The sequence below is a fragment of the Balaenoptera ricei genome, chromosome 16 (assembly GCF_028023285.1).
Source record: "Balaenoptera ricei isolate mBalRic1 chromosome 16, mBalRic1.hap2, whole genome shotgun sequence".
NCBI classification, from domain to species: Eukaryota; Metazoa; Chordata; class Mammalia; order Artiodactyla; family Balaenopteridae; genus Balaenoptera; species Balaenoptera ricei.
The window spans coordinates 49,991,504-50,011,779 of NC_082654.1; the positions used below are offsets into that span (position 1 = coordinate 49,991,504).

Sequence of the window (20,276 nt, forward strand, 5' to 3'; positions counted from 1 at the left end):
TCTCTTCCATTTGGCTGTTCCTGAGTTGTATCCTTTATAATAAACTGGTATGTAAACAAAGAGAGTTCCTGAGTTCTGTGAGCAGTTCTAGCAAATTACTGAGCCTGAAAGTGGGGAGGGCTGTGGGAACTCCCAACTTTGTAGCCAAGTCAGACAGAAGGGTACCCGGGGTACCTAATACTTGAGACTGGCATCTGGAGTGAGGACAGTCCTGTGGGACTGAGCTCTTAAACCTGTGGAGTCTGATACTAACTCCAAGCAGGTAGCATCAATATTGAACTGTAGGACACCGAGTTGGTGTTCAGAGTTACAGAAATGGCTATTGGTGTGAAAAAAACAAAAACAAAAAAACAAACAAAAAAACCCCATACATTTGATGTCAGAAGTGTTGTGTATAAAAATAGTTAAGACACTTGAAACAACCAAAAACCAAACAAAATGTATGACACAACAATTCTCAAGACATCAGATATCAGACAACAAAGGACAGTGATCCCTAACAGATGAGAAGCAAAAGATGTAAGCCTGGTGACTGCCCCAGCTTACAAAGAGAGTTTCCTGGCTGTGGTGAAGGAAAGGGTACCCAGGCAGAGACTGGTGGTTTCCCTGAGTTGAGAGGAGACAGAGCTTTGAGTCTGGAAGGCTAGTATGGCTAGAGTTCTCAGGGCAGAGCACTAGATAGATGAGAGCTGCAAAGAGAGAGAACTCTGGAGAAGTGCAGAGGGAGAACTCTGGAGAAATGCAGAGGGTCCACCCCTTGGAGAATTCAACTGAGTATTGACCAATATATGTGACCAGAGGCCAAGGAAAGAACCATGGAAAAGGATTACTGGGAACAATCACTGAAGCTTGCACAGAGCTGGGAGTAGTGTATCTTCCCACCAGCTAGAGTGGAAAATCTTGTAATCCATAGTGCACTGGATAGAGAACTTAGAAGCTGTACTTGGAGGAAAATTTATGGCACTAAACTCCTACATTGGGAAAAAAAAAGTCTCATATCAACGACCACAATTTCCACCTTAAGAAAGGTAAAAAAGTGAAACCCAAGAAAGCAGAAGAAAGGAAAAATAAAGATCAGACAAGAAATCAATGGAATAGAAAAACAGAGAAAATTAATGAATATAAAAGGTAGTTATTTGAGAAGATTAATAAAATTGGTAAAACTCTAGCGAAAATGATCAGTAAAAAAAAAGAGAGAGGACACAAATTAGCAATATCAGGTAATACTGTTATGAGTCCAAGCTTGCTCTGTTCACCACCAGACAGGCCAATGAATCGGAGACCAGGAGTTGAGGCAAGGAATATGACTTTATTTGGAAAGCCGGCAGACCGAGAAGATGGCAGAATATTGTCTCTGAAAAACCATCTTTTCTGGGTCTGGATGCCAGTTTCTTTTATACAATCAGAGAGGGAGAGGTGGTGAGGAAGTAAAGTAAAAGGGCCATCAATCTTGCAAAACATCTCCTGGAATGACCAAGCCTTGGTGAGGGGATGTGTTAGTTTCTTCTTTCTTGCAGCCATTCACAGGTGGGCAGGGTTCCCTGAGGCAGGCCATTATGTATGATTATAATAACAAAAGCAATGAAAAGCAAAGGTTAAAGTCAAACAGGTCCAACGTTGAGTCCGATTTACCTCTTCCCTGTTACAAATATTACTATACATTCTACATATATCAAAAAGGATGATAAGAGAATATCATAACTTTATGCCAATAAATTGTTGTTGCTGTTGTTGTGCCAACAACCTAGATGAAATGAACAGATTTCTTGAAAGATACAAACTACCAAAGCTCACTCAAGAAGAAACAGATAACCAAAATAGCCCTATATCTATTAAGTAAATTTAATTTGTAGTTAAACCTTCCAATAATAAAACTTCAGGCCCAGATGGCTTCCCTGAGTTCTACCAAACACATACAGAAGAAATCAATCTAATTCTAAACAAACTCTTCCAGAAAACTGAAGAGGAAAAACTACATACCAACTCATTCTAAGGGCATTGCTCTAACACCAAAACCGGAAAAAGATATGTAACAGGGAAGAACTAAATGGGACTCCATGTTGGATCTGTTTCTTTGACTTTAACCTTTGCTTTCCGTTGCTTTTGTTATTATAATCATATATAATGGCCTGCCTCAGGGAACCCTGCCCACCTGTGAATGGCTGCAAGAAAGAAGAAATTAACACATCCCCTCACTGAGGCTGGCCATTCCAGGAGATGTTTTGCCAGACTGATGGACCTTTTTACTTTACTTCCTCGCCACCTCTCCCTCTCTATTTTACCTTTTTACTTTACTTCCCTCTCTGACTCTATAAAAGAAACTGGCATCCAGACCCCGATAAGATGGTCTTTTGGGGACCCTAGTCCACCATCTTCTTGGTCTGCTGGCTTTCCAAATAAAGTCATATTCCTTGCCTCAACACCTCATCTCCCAATTTACTGGCCTGTCACGCGGTGAGCAAAGTGAGCTTGGACTCGGTAACAGTTACTACAAGAAAAGAAAACTGCAGACAACACAGACATAAAAATTCTTATTAACAGATGTTAGTGAGAATTCCCTGGCGGTCCAGCGGTTAGGTCTCCGTGCTTCCACTGCCAAGGGCCCAGGTTCTATCCCTGGTCAGGGAACTAAGATCTCACAAGCCATGCATGGCGTGGCCAAAAAACCAAAAAACCCAGAAATGCAAAGTTGGTTTAATATGCAAAAATCAATCAACGTAATTAATTATATTAAAAGATTGGAAAAAAACTATGATCATCTCAATCGATGGCAAAAAAATCATTTGAAAAATTCTAACATCCATTTCTGATTTAAAAAAAATTTTTTTTCAGGACTTCCCTGGTGGCACAGTGGTTAAGAATCCTCCTGCCAATGCAGGGGACACGAGTTCAAGCCCTGGTCCGAGAAGATCCCACATGCCGCGTACACCACAACTACTGAGCCCACGTGCCACAACTACTGAAGCCCGCGTGCCTAGAGTCCGTGCTCTGCAACAAGAGAAGCCACCGCAATGAGAAGCCCATGCACTGCAACGAAGAGTAGCCCCTGCTCGCCACAACTAGAGAAAGCCTGCACACAGCAACAAAGACCCAACACAGCCAAAAATAAATAAATTTTTTTAAAAAATTAAAAAACAATTTTTTTTCAGAAAACTAGGAATAAAAGGGAACTTCATCAACCTGATAAAGGCATCTATGAAAAACATACAGCCAATATCATACTTAATAATGAAAGAATAAATGCTTTCTCCCTAAGATCAGAAACAAGGTAAAAATGCTTGCTCTTACAACTTTTTTTCAATATGGTATTAGAGGAGCTATCAAGTGTAACGAGGAAAGAAAAATAAATAAAAGGCATCCAGACTGGAAAGAAAGAAGTAAAACTGTCTTAACACAAGTAAAATGACCATCTATGTAGAAAATCCAAATCCACCAAAGAGTTGCTATTGAGTTTAGTGGGTGTAGCAAAGTTACAAAATACAAGGTCAATATACGAAAATCAACTGTATTTCTACATATTACCAATAAACAATTAAAACTGAAATTCTTAAAAATACCATTTATGGGGCTTCCCTGGTGGCGCAGTGGTTGAGAATCTGCCTGCCGGTGCAGGGAACGCGGGTTCGAGCCCTGGTCTGGGAGGATCCCGCGTGCCGCGGAGCGGCTGGGCCCGTGAGCCACAGTTGCTGAGCCTGCACGTCTGGAGCCTGTGTTCAGCAACAAGAGGGGCCGCGATGGTGAGAGGCCCGCGCACCGCGATGAGGAGTGGCCCCCGCTTGCCGCAGCTGGAGAAGGCCCTCGCAGGGAAGTGAGGACCCAACACAGCCATAAGTAAATAAATAAATAAATAAAATTTAAAAAAAATACCATTTATAATAGCATAAAAATAGAAACTAGGGGTATGTCTGACAAACAATGTGAAAGTCCTATACTCTGAAAACTATAAAACACAGCTAAGGAATTAAAGAAGATCTAAACAAATGGAGAGATACATCTTGTTCATGGATTGGCAAACTCAGTGTTAGATGCTTCAGTTCTTCCCCAAATTAATCTATAGCTTCAACACAATCCCAATCAAAATCCCAGTAGGCTTTTTTTGTAGAAATTGACAAACTGATTCTAAAATCCACATGGAAATGCAAAGGTTATAGAACAGCCAAAACAACTTTGAAAAGAACAAAGTTGGAAGGCTAACAATATCTGACTTCAAGACTTATCAGTATAAAACTTAAGTAATCAAAATAGTGTGCTATTGGTGGAAAGATAGACAAATAGATCAATAAAACAGAAGGAAGTCCAGAAATAGAACATACATGTGGACAACTGATTTTGACAAAGGTGCAAAGGCAATTCAATGGAATAATCTTTCCAACAACTAGTGCTTGAACAACTGGATAGTCATACAGCAAAAAACAAACAAAAAAAACCCCAACTTCAAGCCATACCTCACGTTACATACAAAATTAACTCAAAATAGATCATAAACCCAAATTTAAAACCTAAAACTCTAAAGCTTTTAGAATAACATGTAGGAGATAAATTTTTGTGACATTGGGTTAGGCAAAGATTTCCTAGAAATGACACCAAAAGCACAATTCATACAAGAATAAATGGATAAACTGGACTTCATTAAAATTTAAAACTTGTGCTCTTCAAAAGACCTGGGTAAAATAATGAAAAGACAAGTAAAAGACTACAACAAAGGCAAGCAAAAGACAAGCAACATTTTTGCAAAGCTTATAGTTGATAGAGAATTTTTACCCAGGGAGTTCCCTGGTGGCCTAGTGGTTAGGATTCTGGGCTTTCACTGCCGTGACCCATGTTCAGTCCCTGGTCTGGGAACTGAGATCCTGAAAACTGCACAGCACAGCCAAAAAAAAAAAAAAGAAAAAAAAAGACAGAGAAATAATTTTTACCCAGAACATAAAGAACTCTCAAAATTCAATAAATCAAGTCAATTTTTTTAGGTAGGCAAAAGATTTCAATCGACACTTCATCAAAGAAGATATATAGTTGGCAATAAAGTACATAAAAGATGTTCAACACCATCAGTCAATAAGGAAATGCAAATTAAAACCACAATGACCCATTACTACACACCTATTAGAATGAACAAAATTAAAAAGAATGTCCATACCAAGTGTTGAGGTAGGTGTGGAAAAAACAGAACTCTCATACACTGCTGGTGGAAATGTAAAATGGTACAACTACTTTGGAAAACAGTTAGGCAGTTTCTTTATTTTTATTTTTTGGCAGTTTCTTTAAAAGTTAAACATATGCCTACCATATAATCCAGCTATTGACTCAGTTCCTAGGTATTTACTCATGAAAAAAGAAAGACTATGTAATGCCTTATAGTTGAATGTTTATAGAAGCTTTATTTATAATAGCCAAGAACTGGAAACAATCCAGATGTCCATCCACAGCTGAACAGATAAACAAATCACAGTATATTCATATAATATGTACTACTGATACACACAACCACATAGATACAACTCAAAGAATTTGCTAAGTTAAAGACGCCAAACAAAACAATGTACGTACTGCATGAGTCCATGTATATAAAACCATAGAGAATTCAAAGTAATCTCTACTGACAGAAAGCAGATTGATTGCCTGGAAGAATCGGGGGCAGGGATGAGGAGTCAGAAGAGATTACAGAGAGACAGCTGACGGTTTCATGACTGTGGTGACGGTTGCACGGGTTTCATGTCAAAACTCACCAATGTGAATGTGCATGCTTTAAAAAAGGGTAATTTCCTGTGTGAAAATTACATCCCAAAAACCCTGTTAGGGCTTCCCTGGTGGCGCAGTGGTTAAGAATCTGCCTGCCAATGCAGGGGACACGGGTTCGAGCCTTGGTCCGGGAAGATCCCACATGCTGCGGAGCAGCTAGGCCCGTGAGCCACAACTACTGAGCCTGTGCATCTGGAGCCTGTGCTCCGCAGCAAGAGAGGCCACGATAGTGAGAGGCCTGCGCAGCGCGATGAAGAGTGGCCCCCGCTCGCCACAACTAGAGAAAGCCCTCGCACAGAAACGAAGACCCAACACAGCCAAAAATAAATAAATAAATAAATAAAAATTTAAGAATGGTCATTCCAATTTAAAAAAAAAAAAAATTTTTTTTTAAGCTGACACTCTGAATCACATTTGAAAAGCACTAACTCTGGACTTTCCTGGTGACACAGTGGTTCCTGCCTGCCAGTGCAGGGGACACGGGTTCAAGCCCTGGTCCGGGAAGATTCCACATGCCGTGAACCAACTAAGCACGTGTGCCACAACTACTGAGCCTGCGCTCTAGAGCCTGTGAGCCACAACTACTGAAGCCCACGTGCCTAAAGCCCGTGCTTCACAAGAGAAGCCACCACAATGAGAAGACCGCTCACCGCAACAAAGAGTAGACCCCGCTCTCCGCAACTAGAGAAAAGCCCACGCACAGCGACGAAGACCCAATGCAGCCAAAAAATAAATAAATAAATAATTATTTTTTAAAAAAGAAAACCACTAACTCTGAAGTATCCTATTAACTGCATATGACACAACTCTTACATTTCTGTGGATGAACCAAAAGTGGGCATAGCATGCTAGTAAAAAAGCCCAAGAAATATAGTTGAGAATCTTAGCATGTGATCTCTTAGGAGCTTCAACTTATTTTATTTGGGACCAGATTCTTTTCACTAGAAAAACTGTTAAAATAATCTTAGTCCACTTAAAACACATTTAGCATTTAACAAAATCTAAAACCATCTATAAGAATTCAGAAAATTATTTATGCAGACTGGAGAATAAAGTTAAAATTCAGTATCAAGATCCAAAGTTCCTGAGTTATTCTCAATAACTCAACCTATAAAAGCACCAAATATAGTAATCTTACACAAATTCTGAGGAAAATTTTTGACCAAATTTTTCTTCTTCATTAAAAAACTTAAATTATCTAACAATAAACCTGCAGAAACATCTCATTTTTTTCAACCCTTACTTGCCCTCTGAATACATTTGCTATGGACTTCCCTGGTGGCGCCGTGGTTGGGAATCTGTCTGCCAGTGCAAGGGACACGGGTTCAAGCCCTGGTCTGGTAAGATCCCACATGCTGTGGAGCAACTGGGCCCGTGCGCCCTAACTACTAAGCCTGCACTTTACAGCCCGCAAGCCACGAATGCTAAGCCCACGCACCACAACTACTGAAGCCCGCACACCTAGAGCCCATGCTCCGCAACAAGAGAAGCCACAGCAATGAGAAGCCCGCACACCGCATCGAAGAGTAACCCCCACTTGCCTTGACAACAGAAAAGCCCGCACGCAGCAACGAAGACCCAACGCAGCCAAAAATAAATAAATAAATAAATATTTAAAAATAAATAAATACATTTGCTATAGTAGCTGCTGGAAAACTTTCTATTAGTTTCCAAAACTGATAATCACTGACATTTACTCATTACTGGCATTTAGCAACCTTAACTATAGCTTTAAATGCTGTTTAATTTGTTATACCTTCAACCAGGAGTTAGCATCTTTTTAGCATCATTTCTGTAGTTAGGAATGCAATTTAGTGAAAAGTATTTCCCACTAAAATTGTAGCAGTTTATCTAGTTATTTTCACTATTTTACTCTCTCTTCATTCCAAAGTGTATAGCATTTTGAACCTAAAACATACTCCTTTTACTACTGCACTCAAAATAAATTAATTATATTTAGTTCATGGAAATTGTGTGAGTGTGTGTATAAAATTCATCAGGCATTCTTCCATGTAGTATGCTTCTGAGAATGAAATTTATACACACACTCACACTCACACACGCATATTTGAGTTCAGGAAGTATGTTATTACATTATACAAAGCAGTAAGTAAATTCTGTAAATTCTGTATCAATGTTAACTTTTAACACTCATGTATAGATAGATGATAGCTTAGTAACTTGATAAAATGTTTATCTCAACAGTGATTCTGGCTACAGTCATTTTTCTATTTCTGGCTTATTAAATGATAAGCTGCTTTTAACTACATGCAAAAAATATTTTTAGGTAATCCCTAATAATTACAAATTAACCTCAAAGGATTGTAGGCAAAATGTTAGGCAGATGTCAGTATCTGTTTCAGTTACTTACAGAGATCTACATTTCACTTTTATATTCAATTACACATTTTCCCCACAAATGGCAGCTTCTTTGCTTATATTAAAACTAGCGGACTTCCCTGGTGACGCAGTGGTTAAGAATCCTCCTGCCAATGCAGGGGACATGGGTTCAAGCCCTGGTCCAGGAAGATCCCACATGCTGTGGAGCAACTAAGCCCATGCGCCACAACTACTGCGCCTGCGCTCCAGAGCCCACGAGCCACAACTACTGAGCCCGTGTGCCACAATTACTGAATCTCGCGTGCCTAGAGCCCGTGCTCCACAACAAGAGAAGCCACCGCAATGAGAAGCCTGAGCACCACAACGAAGAGCAGCCCCCACTCACCGCAATTAGAGAAAGCCCGAGCGCAGCAATGAATACCCAACGCAGCCAAAAATTAATAAATAAATAAATTTATTAAAAAAAAAAAAACTAGCAATGTCTTATATAAATAAAGGTCTTACCTGAACGCTTATCCTCTAGGTGTGTCGCTAAATCTGACATCTTCACAAAGGAGGTTGTGTTTTTTTGAAATTTTGCTTTAAATGTAATTGCCCTTATATCATCTTCAAACAGGCACTCACAAGATGACCATGGTGTCGTATGCAATTCTAGGTTCTCTAGGATGCAATTGCGCTGAACAAAAAGATATTTAAATTCCCAAATACAATCTTAAACAAAACAAAAACAAAAAGTTACCAAAAAGGAAATTATCTAGGCTCAAAATCAGATTAAATAGATTGACCTGATTAAATCAATTAAATACAACTTTCATCACATTAAGGAATTTGGATATAAAGAGGCAAAATATCAATGTTGTATTAAGGCAATAAGATAAGAACGCTAGAGATAATTTTAACAAAAATTTTTCTAAAGATTACTTGGTCTCCTAAACAGTCATAATTTATCATAACCAACTGCTTTTCAAAGTAGCAAACTCGCATTTTGATATCTGCAGAAAAGATATTTTAAAATAATGGCATAGAAATGGACGTCTGCCATAATCAATATTACTCATTGATGTTTCAACACCTTAGTTTTCTTTTATATTTATTCATTTATTTATTTATTTATTTAGTTGCACTGGGTCTTAGTTGAGGCAGGTGGGCTTCCTTAGTTGTGGCTCTCGGGCTCCTTAGTTGTGGCATATGGGCTCCTTAGTTGCAGCTTGAGAGCTCTTTAGTTGTGACATACGAACTGTTAGTTGTGGCATGCATGTGGGATCTAGTTCCCTGACCAGGGATAGAACCTGGGCCCACTGCATTGGGAGTGCAGAGTCTTAACCACTGTGCCACCAGGGAAGTCCCCTTAGTTTTCTTATTTAGCTAATTTTTCCACAACAAAAATAAAAGCATTTAGACTCAGTTGCTCCTATTTTTAATTCCCTTAGTAATAATTCTGAACCACAGTAGCACAGACCTTCTTGCCAAATAATCAGACTATATATTAATAGATTCAACTTTAAAACTATATCAAAACAAAAAGAGGTCTCTTAGCACTAAGTTTTCTAATGACAGTTGTCTTTTTAGTTTCCCACATACTTCAGGCCATAAATCTAATTCACACACCCTACCAGCTTCCTCATTTTCTTTCATTGGACAGCTTTTTTTTTGTGGACAGTCTTAAAACAAGTCAATACATCTGTATAGACAAAGCATCATTAAAAAGAACTAAAGCATATATATTCCAAGCTGTTGCTTAAAACCAATCACTATTTTAAAATAGCTTTCTTGCCTTGTTATAAAATACATGCTTAGAAATCACAGATAAGCAAAGAAATAAATGGCAGCTATAATCAACACCTCAAAATAAACACAGTTAATATTTTAGTGGCCATCTAGTTGTTCTCAATTTGTTTGATTTTTACTTATGTCAACTATATTTTTACATGTCATTAAGTATTATTCTACATTATTTTAAAATACTGCGTAATATGTCATTGCACAGATATACCAAAATCTTAAAAATTATTAGAGTAATCCTCTCTTTTGGGGCATGTTTCTTATTTTTCACTATTATAAATAGTACTGTGATAAAATATTTTTAGCTACATCTCTATGCACAACCGTGATAAATTCCTATTAATTATAATTGTTAGGCCAAAGGTATTCCAAATTCTAAGGCTTTCATATGCATTGTCAATTGTCCTCAAGAAAGGTTTTACCCCGAAACTAATACACTGTAAGTCAATTATACTTCAGTTAGAAAAACAAAAAAGAAAAAGAAAGGTTTGCCAATTTACATCTTCAGTAGTTTAGGAGAGTGGCTATTTCCCCATATCTTCTCTATTGATTTCTTAGGAGAAAAATCAGCTGTGATTATTATTTTATTTGTCTGTCTTCCATTACTAGTAAGAGTAACTATTTTCATACATTTATTGGCCACTTTAATTTCCTCTTTGGGTACTTGCCTGTTCATATCTATTGCCCATTTATTCGTACAAGTATTTTTCTTTTGCATATGGCATTACTTTCTGACAAAATGCAATTTTTTTCTGGTTTTTCACTTGCATTTTAATTTTGTATATAGTGATTTTTAGTTGATTTTTAATGCAGTTTTTTGTTGCTATATTTTATTTAACCTACTAGTCTTTGGGTTCCAAATAAGTTCACTTATATTTTCTTCTAGTACTCATTGCTCTTTTTTTAAAATATTTGAATTTCTAATGCACCTGGAATTTATTTTGGCACAAATATAAAGTATAAGTTTAATTCTTATTTTTTTCTCGAATTGTTAGCTAGATATTCCAAATATTATCTACTTTTTAAAGGAAAAAAATTTGCTTTAATTTTTAAATTATAAAATAAAATATACTTTTTGTAAAATATTTAGACAGTAAAAGAAAAGTAATAGGTAAGATAAGATTGCCCATGTTTCAATAAAATGGATAATGGGTACTTCAGTTGATTATATTATTCTGTCTATATGTTTGAAGTTTTTTAAAAAATATATTTATTCATTTATTTATTTTTGGCTGCATTGGGTCTTCGCTGCTGTGCTCAGGCTTTCTCTAGTTGTGGCGAGCGGGGGCTACTCTTCGTTGCGGTGCACAGGCTTCTCATTGCGGTGGCTTCTCTTGTTATGGAGCATGGGCTCTAGGCACACGGGCTTCAGTAGTTGTGGCACATGGGCTCAGTAGTTGTGGCTCACGGGCTCTAGAGCGCAGGCTCAGTACTTGTGGCGCACAGGCTTAATTGCTCCACGGCATGTGGGATCCTCCTGGACCAGGGCTCGAACCCATGTCCCCTGCATTGGCAGGCAGATTCTTAACTACTGCGTCACCAGGGAAGTCCCTGTTTGAAGTTTTTTATACTAAAAGGTTTAAAAAATAAATGCAGACTCCATACATGCATAAAATTCAAACTAAAGGTATAAAGAAAAAATAAAAAGCACATAATACTACTATATAGAAATAGCCACTGCTAGCATTTTAGTATCTGTATTTCCAGATTTTTTTAAAATTTATTTATTTATTTATTTATTTTTGGCTGTGTTGGGTCTTCCTTTCTGCGCACAGGCTTTCTCTAGTTGTGGTGAATGGGGGGCTAATCTTCGTTGCGGTGCATGGGCTTCTCGTTGCAGTGGCTTCTCTTGTTGCGGAGCACGGGCTCTAGGCACGCAGGCTTCAGTAGCTGCGGCACACGGGCTCAGCAGTTGTGGCTCGCAGGCTCTAGAGAGCAGGCTCAGTAGTTGTGGCGCATGGGCTTAGTTGCTCCACGGCATGTGGGATCTTCCCAGACCAGGGATCGAACCTGTGTCCCCTGCATTGGCAGGCAGATTCTCAACCACTGCACCACCAGGGAAGTCCCTGTATTTCCAGATATTTTAATGTGTATATACATACTTATATATCCACTTTTATTAAAATGGGATCCTATTATACATGAAGTTTTATAACCTACCTTTTTTTTTTTTTAATTTTTATTTATTTATTTATTTATGGCTGTGTTGGGTCTTCGTTTTCTGTGCGAGGGCTTTCTCTACTTGTGGCGAGCAGGGGTCACTCTTCATCGCAGTGCACGGGCCTCTCACTGTCGTGGCTTCTCTTGTTGTGGAGCACAGGCTCCAGACGCGCAGGCTCAGTAATTGTGGCTCACGGGCCCAGTTGCTCTGCGGCATGTGGGATCTTCCCAGACCAGGGCTCGAACCCGTGTCCCCTGCATTGGCAGGCAGATTCTCAACCACTGCGCCACCAGGGAAGCCCCTATAACCTACTTTTTTAAACTAAATATTCTATAATGTACACCTCTCCAGGCTAGTGAACATAAACATCTTTGATAGTGAATATCTTTGTGTGTCTACCAGACCACAAATAACCCCCTTAATTGTTCCCTCACCCTCTGAAATAAGCTCAGATACTCCAACTGGTACTTTTTTTTCTTTTTTTTTTTTGGCCGCTTAGTGCAGCATGAGGGATCTTAGTTCCATACCCCGTGCAATGGAAGTGCAGAGTCCTAACCACTGGACCGACAGGGAACTGCCTACTTTTTGACCCTGTCCTCCAGGCCACAGCTGACTGAATCAAATTCAATCTAGGCAATCAGATTCTCTTTGCTGGGAATTTAGAAATGGAACTGGTCTCTTAAAAGGAAAAGTAAAATAGGAGCTACAGAGTAACCATCTGCTTTCCATAAGGTTGAGAAGCAGGGAAAGTCTAGACTGAATGAATAAAGCAGATCCATGGAGATGGTGCCTGGGACCCAAAAAGCTTTACAGCTCCTAGTTCCAAGTCCCCCTGAAACCCATCACTCTTGTCCTATGTACTATGACATACTCCTGTATACTTCCAATATATCCCCCTTAATTGTTTAAGTTAACCATGATAGAGTTCTAGTTTTAACTACAAGCCCTCAGTGTCCAAGTTCAAATATAATTTCTTAATACATCCAATGGATGCAAAACCTTCACGTACATGCATTTTTAACTTTGTGATTCTTTTCTTATCATTTGAAACAAGCCAAGTTATTTCCTCCTCAAACTTGAGTCTTTTACTCCTTAAAGACAGTGGGAACTTTGAATGGCTGCCTGATCTGGGTTTTGTTTTGTTTTTTTTTTTCTGGCCATGCTGAGGGGCATGCGGGATCTTAGTTCCCTGACCAGGGACTGAAACCATGCCCCCTACAGTGGAAGCACGGAGTCTTAACCACTGGACCACTAGGGAAGTCCTCTGATCTGTACTTTATTCTTCATTCATTCATAAAGAAAATATCTACTAGCACAGGCAGTGCTGTGTGATGGGGATACAATGATGAACAAGCTAGTCAGGGTGCTTTTATTCACAGACTTTACAACCTACTGGGAAATTTAGTTAATTACCAAGCAAGCAAATAAGCTGGATCATCTGTCTGTGTTAGGTGGCATGAGTGCTATACAAAGAGTGACCTGGGACTTCCCTGGTAGCGCAGTGGTTAAGAATCTTCCCTGGTGGCGCAGTGGTTAAGAATCTGCCTGCCAATGCAGGGAACACGGGTTCAAGCCCTGGTCCAGGAAGATCCCACATACCGCGGAGCAGCTAAGCCCGTGCTCCACAACTAATGAACCTGCGCTCTAGAGCCTGCGAGCCACAACTACTGAAGCCCGTGCACCTAGAGCCCGTGCTCCGCAACAAGAGAAGCCACCGCAATAAGAAGCCCGTGCACCGCAACGAAGAGTAGCCCCCGCTAGCCGCAACTAGAGAAAGCTCCCTCGCAGCAACGAAGACCCAATGCAGCCAAGAAAAAACAAAGAGTGACCTGATAGGGAGTGATTATGTATATTCATGTGTGAGGCCTCTCTGTGGAAATGAAATTGGAGAGCCATCCATGTGGGAGAGCTGGAGGAAAAAGCACTCTAGGCAGGGGAAACATGTAAATTCAAGATCCCAAGGCAGGAAAAAGGCTGGCATGTTCAAGTAGCAGAAAGGAGTTAAGCTAGTAGGTCTGAGGGAGACTGACCAGTACTGAGACAATTCGTGATACAATTCTATATTTGAATCATGAATTAAGGGCAGGTACAGATATCAAACCTCCATGCAGACATAACTGTGATTTTGCATGAAGTATAATTATAAAGGTTGAGATCATTTGTATTACTCTGTGCTTAATTAGTAATGTCATGAGAGTACTTTATTGTAATGTTTTATTTTTTAAATATTAGACTTCTATTAAATGATTTCAGGAGAATATTGCATTGGAAAGGCATTTAGTTCTGAATAGCTTATTTTATGCATACTCAATTCCCAAGAAGTGTAATTTATGTCCCTAGCCGACCCTCATTAGGACCTAAACTGTGACCAATGCTTGCTACACATGAGGCATACCAAATTCCTACTAACAACACATATTTCTAAAAAACGTAAATTGGGGATTAGTCTCTTATTATTCTTCTCTAAAACATTGACTCTGTTATCTCCAGTATTCAGTAATGACTGCTTGACGATCATTTCTGATTATATCACCTAAATGTGAGTTTGTTTTCCTTGGGAACAAGTAAAACCAGGGCCCAGTACAGAAAGAATAATACAGAGAATGCCTTAAGAAAAAAAAAGATATACTAAATGAATAGACAGAATGCTAACAATTTGTGAAAGTAGAATCACTTACTTAAATGATTCTTCAAAATTGGTATTTTCCCATTTTAGAAAGAATGATCTTGAGGTATTAAGGTAGATATTAAAACTTAAAAAACAATGATTATAAATAAATATGCTGAATGAATGAACAAAGAACAACTATACCTTAATTCCTGGATTCATAAATTTTCAATATTAACCTAAATATCACAGAATTATCTAGAGATAACTACAATTCCTCTTCTATTAACCAAATAACTATTAGTTTTAAAAGAATATTCATATTAAGCATGGAGCAATCTGCTTTGCTACAGCTCCACTGTAACTGGAATGACACCTTTGACCTACATTCTGCTCAGCACACAGTAGACTCATGTTCCTGGCCGTGACATGGTGGTCAACAACGATGGTTTGTCTATCATCGACACATGTTTCAGATTTCTCAACCAAACAAATGTTTGTCACTGCTTGATCTTAACATAAAAGTCAAAAGTCAAATCCTAGTTATGGGCTATTAATGATTAAGAGAGACGATGTGATAGATCTTATCTTTAGATAACTATTTTGAAATAGAAGTTTGCAAAGAAACATTAACTCTTTCAGGTAAAAAAGAATGGGTCACATACTTAATCTTTGAATTAATTTAGCAGAGTAAAATAACTCATAAGCCAGTAATTAAACTGTTTCTGATTGTTGCAGCTAAAGGATCTCACAATATCAAAAAGAAGATGTTATACTATTTTATTGAAACATCAATTCCATTTAATTCAATACATCATAAGTGATTAACTTATGCTTTAAAGAAAAATGTAATCATGTGTCATACTTTAAACATGAACATTCTATGGATGGCTAATAGTCCACACTTTTAAAACAACTGGAATAAAAACCTGGGGCACAGTAATTTATTAAACAGTAACACTGCGACTTGAAAGAGTTAATGCAACTCCCCTAACATCTGCCCTATAACCAGAGAGAAGTTTATTTATCAGAGTACTTTGGCTGAACAAAAATTGTAGAAGTGTCTCCAGAATTAAATTTTTAAACAACATTATCCAAAGAAGGTAAGATCTTCACTATAAAGGTAAAGTAGTATACCTGGGAATAAACAGAAGATTTTATTTTGCTACCATTAATTGTAGAGGACTTTTTAGATCACTGAATTGCTTACAGGAGGTATAAAATTATAACAGAAGAAATCTGCAAAAGAATATTCAATCATGATCAATTATATTTCAAACGTAGTCTGATCTCCAGAGTCCCTTCATCTTAGGCTCATAAGCATTAATCATTTACCTAACTATAAATAGATTAAATGCTTTTTGGTGTATTTACCTTTTTTCCTTTGAAGTTGAGGGTACCAGGCTGCTCCAGGACCCCATAATACAAGCACATAATGTTGACCTTGGGCCTGTTCCACTGTTAACATAACTTTCCTTTGCTTCTGTCCTCTATAACTGTATAATGCCTCTGGAAAAGGAAAAGGAATATTTCAGTTGGCATTACTCTATTACATGTGATACCGTACTTCAGTGTCTAATGATATCTACTGATAACCAAATGGTACACTAAGACGGTCCTGTATCTTAATTTTTTTTAATTGAAGTATAGTTGATTTACAATATGGTGTTAGTTTCAGGTGTACAGCACAATTCAGAAGAATATACATATATATATTCTTCTTCAGATTCTCTTCCCTTATAAGTTATTACAAAATATTGAGTATAGTTCCCTGTGCTATACAGTAGGTCCTTATTGTATCTTAATTTTTTTATAACCTAAAATTAAGGAGGCACCCAAAATGTTTACCTGTCAGTATAATGATATCAACAACTCTTAGAACTGCATGGACTAACACGTCTGGCTGAAGCTGCTCCAATTCTACAAATTCTATACTGCTCATTTTCTGAAGCTGCCTCCGAGGAAGATCTCTGAGATAGGAATGTTTTGAAGACACATATGCCAGTAAGTCTTGAAGTACAATATCACTAACCATACTGGAATCTAAGAAAGAAAGAAAAAAAAAAGACCACATGTACAAAAAATGGAAACATTATATTTTCCTGGTAACATGATATCTTCTTAGAACTGTTTTTTATGTTGTAAAGTGTGATTAAATGTAAAACATGTTTTCATTTCTATAAAACATGTAGCTTATTCTTGAATCAGTTTAGATGCCAAAATAAGCTTGATATTTTTAACCAATGGAAATATTTACCATCTCCAAAAAACTTGCCCTGCTCCCTTACTTCTCTATTTTGTTAATAATATCATTTTTCCACCAATTAACCAAGACCAATATTTCAATTATTTTTTGATTCCTCCATTACCCTGTTGTATCCAACCAGTTCCCTAACTCCTGGAGTCTGATTTGATCACGTCTTCCTCAACTATCCCAACCACTGCTATTCTTCCTCAAGACTGTTAGCATTTCTCATCTGAAATACTCGAAGACTCCCCTAACTGGCTCTCCCAGAACATGCCTTACTCTTTCCCACTGCTAAGCCTGTGCCTTCACTATATTCACTGGCTATAATGCTGTCATCCTCCTCTCTCCCCATCCAAATACTACACAGAAAAACCACCACTATAGACTCCCAGTGATTTCTCCTTCCCCTGAACTTAGTTTTTATCTCTAACTCTCATTTGGCATTTGTGCATGCACTACTTTATATTTCTCTTGATTGTTAGATCGATTATTTAATTCTTAAGTCATTATGCTACTTAGATGTTTTTCTCTCCGGTCTCAATTTTTTTCCTCATTTTTATATGTACTTTACATACAATAAAATACACATTTTAAATGTACAGATGAATGAGTTTTGCTGATTAAAATTTAATTTCCCTGAAGGAAAGGGAGGTATGTTTGAATAAATGACTGATTGTTGACGAAAAATAAGATCTTAGCAAAAAACAGGAGTACTTTTTAAAAAGCAGAGTCTACTAACTGATTTCAATAGAAAAAAATAAATGATTCTTCTTTCCTTCTCCCAGTATCATTTCCATCCTAACGTATTTCTTGTGCCACACTAAAGCCTCATTATTCACTCATTCATCAGTAGACCATCCACTACGTGCCAGGCATTATACCAGGTGCTAGGGACACAAAGACATGAACCCAAGGCTGAAGAAATTATCAACCTAGAGGTTGATAACCAACAATGGGCTTAGGGTATATGCAGTATATGTAAGCATTCCTAGGAGCACACCAAAAGAACTGCCCCGGGAAGTTGGAAGAGGCTTTACTGAGGAAATATTTAGCAAGGTTTTGGAAAAATGCCTAATAAAAGGTTTCTAGGTAGTAAACTGGGAAGGAAAGTATATTTCCAGGTAAAGAGAAGGGGCTGGTAATACTTTATGTACCTTAGACGCTTTTTATATTCTGATAAAGCATAGAGACCCATTATCAGAATAATTTTTTTTTTTAATGAACAGAGTTTATTTATTTATTTATTTATTTATTTATTTATTTATTTATTTATTTATTTATTTTTGGCTGTGTTGGGTCTTCGTTGCTGCGTGCGGGCTTTCTCTAGTTGCGGCGAGCAGGGGCTACTCTTCGTTGCGGTGTGCAGGCTTCTAATTGCGGTGTCTTCTCTTATTGTGGAGCATGGGCTCTAGGTGCGCGGGCTTCATTAGTTGTGGCTCACGGGCTCTAGAGAGCAGGCTCAGCAGTTGTGGCACACGAGCTTAGTTGCTCTGTGGCACGTGGGATCTCCCCAGGCTGGGGCTCGAACCTGTGTCCCCTGCAGTAGCAGGCGGATTCTTAACCACTGCGCCACCAGGGAAGTCCCCAGAATAATATTTTTATAACAGCTTTATTGGAATATAATTCACATACATAAAGTTCACCCTTTTAAAGTGTACAATTCAGTGTTTTTTTATAGTATTTCACAAAGTTGTGTAACTATTACCATTATCTAATTTTAGAACATTTTTATTACAGAATAATATTTTTAAGTTCATGAAATGAAATAGGATAGTAAAACCAATTATATGGAAATACAGTAATCAAAATATTTTTTGAACTGGGGATAACCTATAAGCCTCATTAAAACATTAAATAACAAGATATAGCAGAGTATGCAGCAACTACTATAATTTCAAAGTATGCCAAAGTATCATGGGCATAAATGATATTCAAGTTATCTTCAACAACTGTAATGTGATATGAAAATATATGTGTTTTCCATTGGTGACCAAGTCACAAGTATTGATAATATTACTGAGGATTGTCACCTTATTCATAATGGAAGGAAATGGTAATTTTCAATAAGCAATTAGTGAAAACAAAGATGTAATATCTTACTGTTTCCAGAGATGGAGGTGGGGGGAGGAGGAACTGGATGAAGACAGTCTAAAGGTACAAAGTTCCAGTTATAAGATAAATAAGTACTAGGGGTGTAATGTACAACATGATAAATATAATTAACACTGCTGTACATTATATATGAAAATGGTTAAGAGAGTAAATCCGAAGAGTTCTTATCACAAGGAAAAAGAGTATTTTTCTATTTCTTTAATTTTGTATCTATATGAGATGAGAGATATTCACTAAACTTACTGTGATAATAATTTCATGATGTACGTAAGTCAAATCATTATGCTGTATGCCTTAAACTTATACAGTGCTGTATGTCAATTATATCTCAATAAAACTGTAAGGAAAAAAAAGATGTAAGGTCTTCCCATCCAAGTTTATGGACGCATTAACGTAGAGGAATCAATTTTCATAGACGAAAGAGTAGGAAGAACTTTTAGAAGGCTAGTGACCATCCAGCAGATGAAAGGACTAGAAACCAGGCAAGACTGCTTGAAGGGGAAAACGGTGATAGATTTGTGAACTAGTTCTGAGGTAGAATCCAAGAAGCAATTAGATGTGGAGGGTAAAGAAAAGACTGCAGAAGACATCAAGATTTCTGGCACAGCTGAGTGGATGGATAAAAACAAATGTTCTAAAGCTTTTAGAATCTGATACATGAAATCTATTCTAATTAAGGTCACTCAATTCCTAAATGAATTTTATAAAATAATGGTGATAGCATAACAAAGATAATGAGCATAAGAGAAAAGAACAGACAGTATGAAAGATGAATGAGAAAAAGGGGAAGAGTGGGGATAAGGAGACCAATTAGGTTACAGCAAAACCCAACTCCAGATATCTCCTTCCACAGCTCCAGTTTATTCACCAGGCCTCCTGATTCCTCCTTCACAATATTTCCAGCACATTTGGAATCAGAAAAACTGGGTTCAATTCTGACTTTGTCAATAATGACTCCTCTGAACTTGTACTTAACATCTCTGGGCTTTATTCTTTATCTACAATAAGAGCTTTTTTGGGGGAAAAAAGATTGCTAATATCAAATTATTTACTTATTCTTACTTCATAAAAATTTGTACAGAAACATCTGATTACTTAGATTTCAAATAAAATAGCCTACTTCATGAAAACATTGTGTTAAAACTTAGATTTATATACTTAATTTAATAATATTTAAGATAAATTTATATCCTGTCACATTATCAGGACTAGGTTTGTAAAATTTATAACACCATACTGTAATGAGGAAAGAACAAGAGCACAATACACATATTGATCAAAAGTAA

General features: G+C 37.6%; 1 protein-coding gene across 6 annotated transcripts in view; it reads right to left on the reverse strand.

The window, feature by feature from the left end:
- The window catches only part of SHLD2 (shieldin complex subunit 2), a 101,019-nt gene that overhangs the window by 17,805 nt on the left and 62,938 nt on the right, over nucleotides 1-20,276 (reverse strand). For 4 of the 6 annotated variants that reach the window (XM_059900656.1, XM_059900657.1, XM_059900658.1 and 1 more), the window contains exons 5-7: nucleotides 16,479-16,673; nucleotides 16,005-16,139; nucleotides 8,584-8,790 (exon numbers count right to left, since the gene is read on the reverse strand). In XM_059900656.1, the coding sequence (XP_059756639.1) occupies nucleotides 8,584-8,790; nucleotides 16,005-16,139; nucleotides 16,479-16,673 (537 nt within the window). The remainder of the gene's footprint in view (nucleotides 1-8,583; nucleotides 8,791-16,004; nucleotides 16,140-16,478; nucleotides 16,674-20,276) is intronic. The other 2 variants (XM_059900659.1, XM_059900661.1) reach the window with 1 other exon arrangement.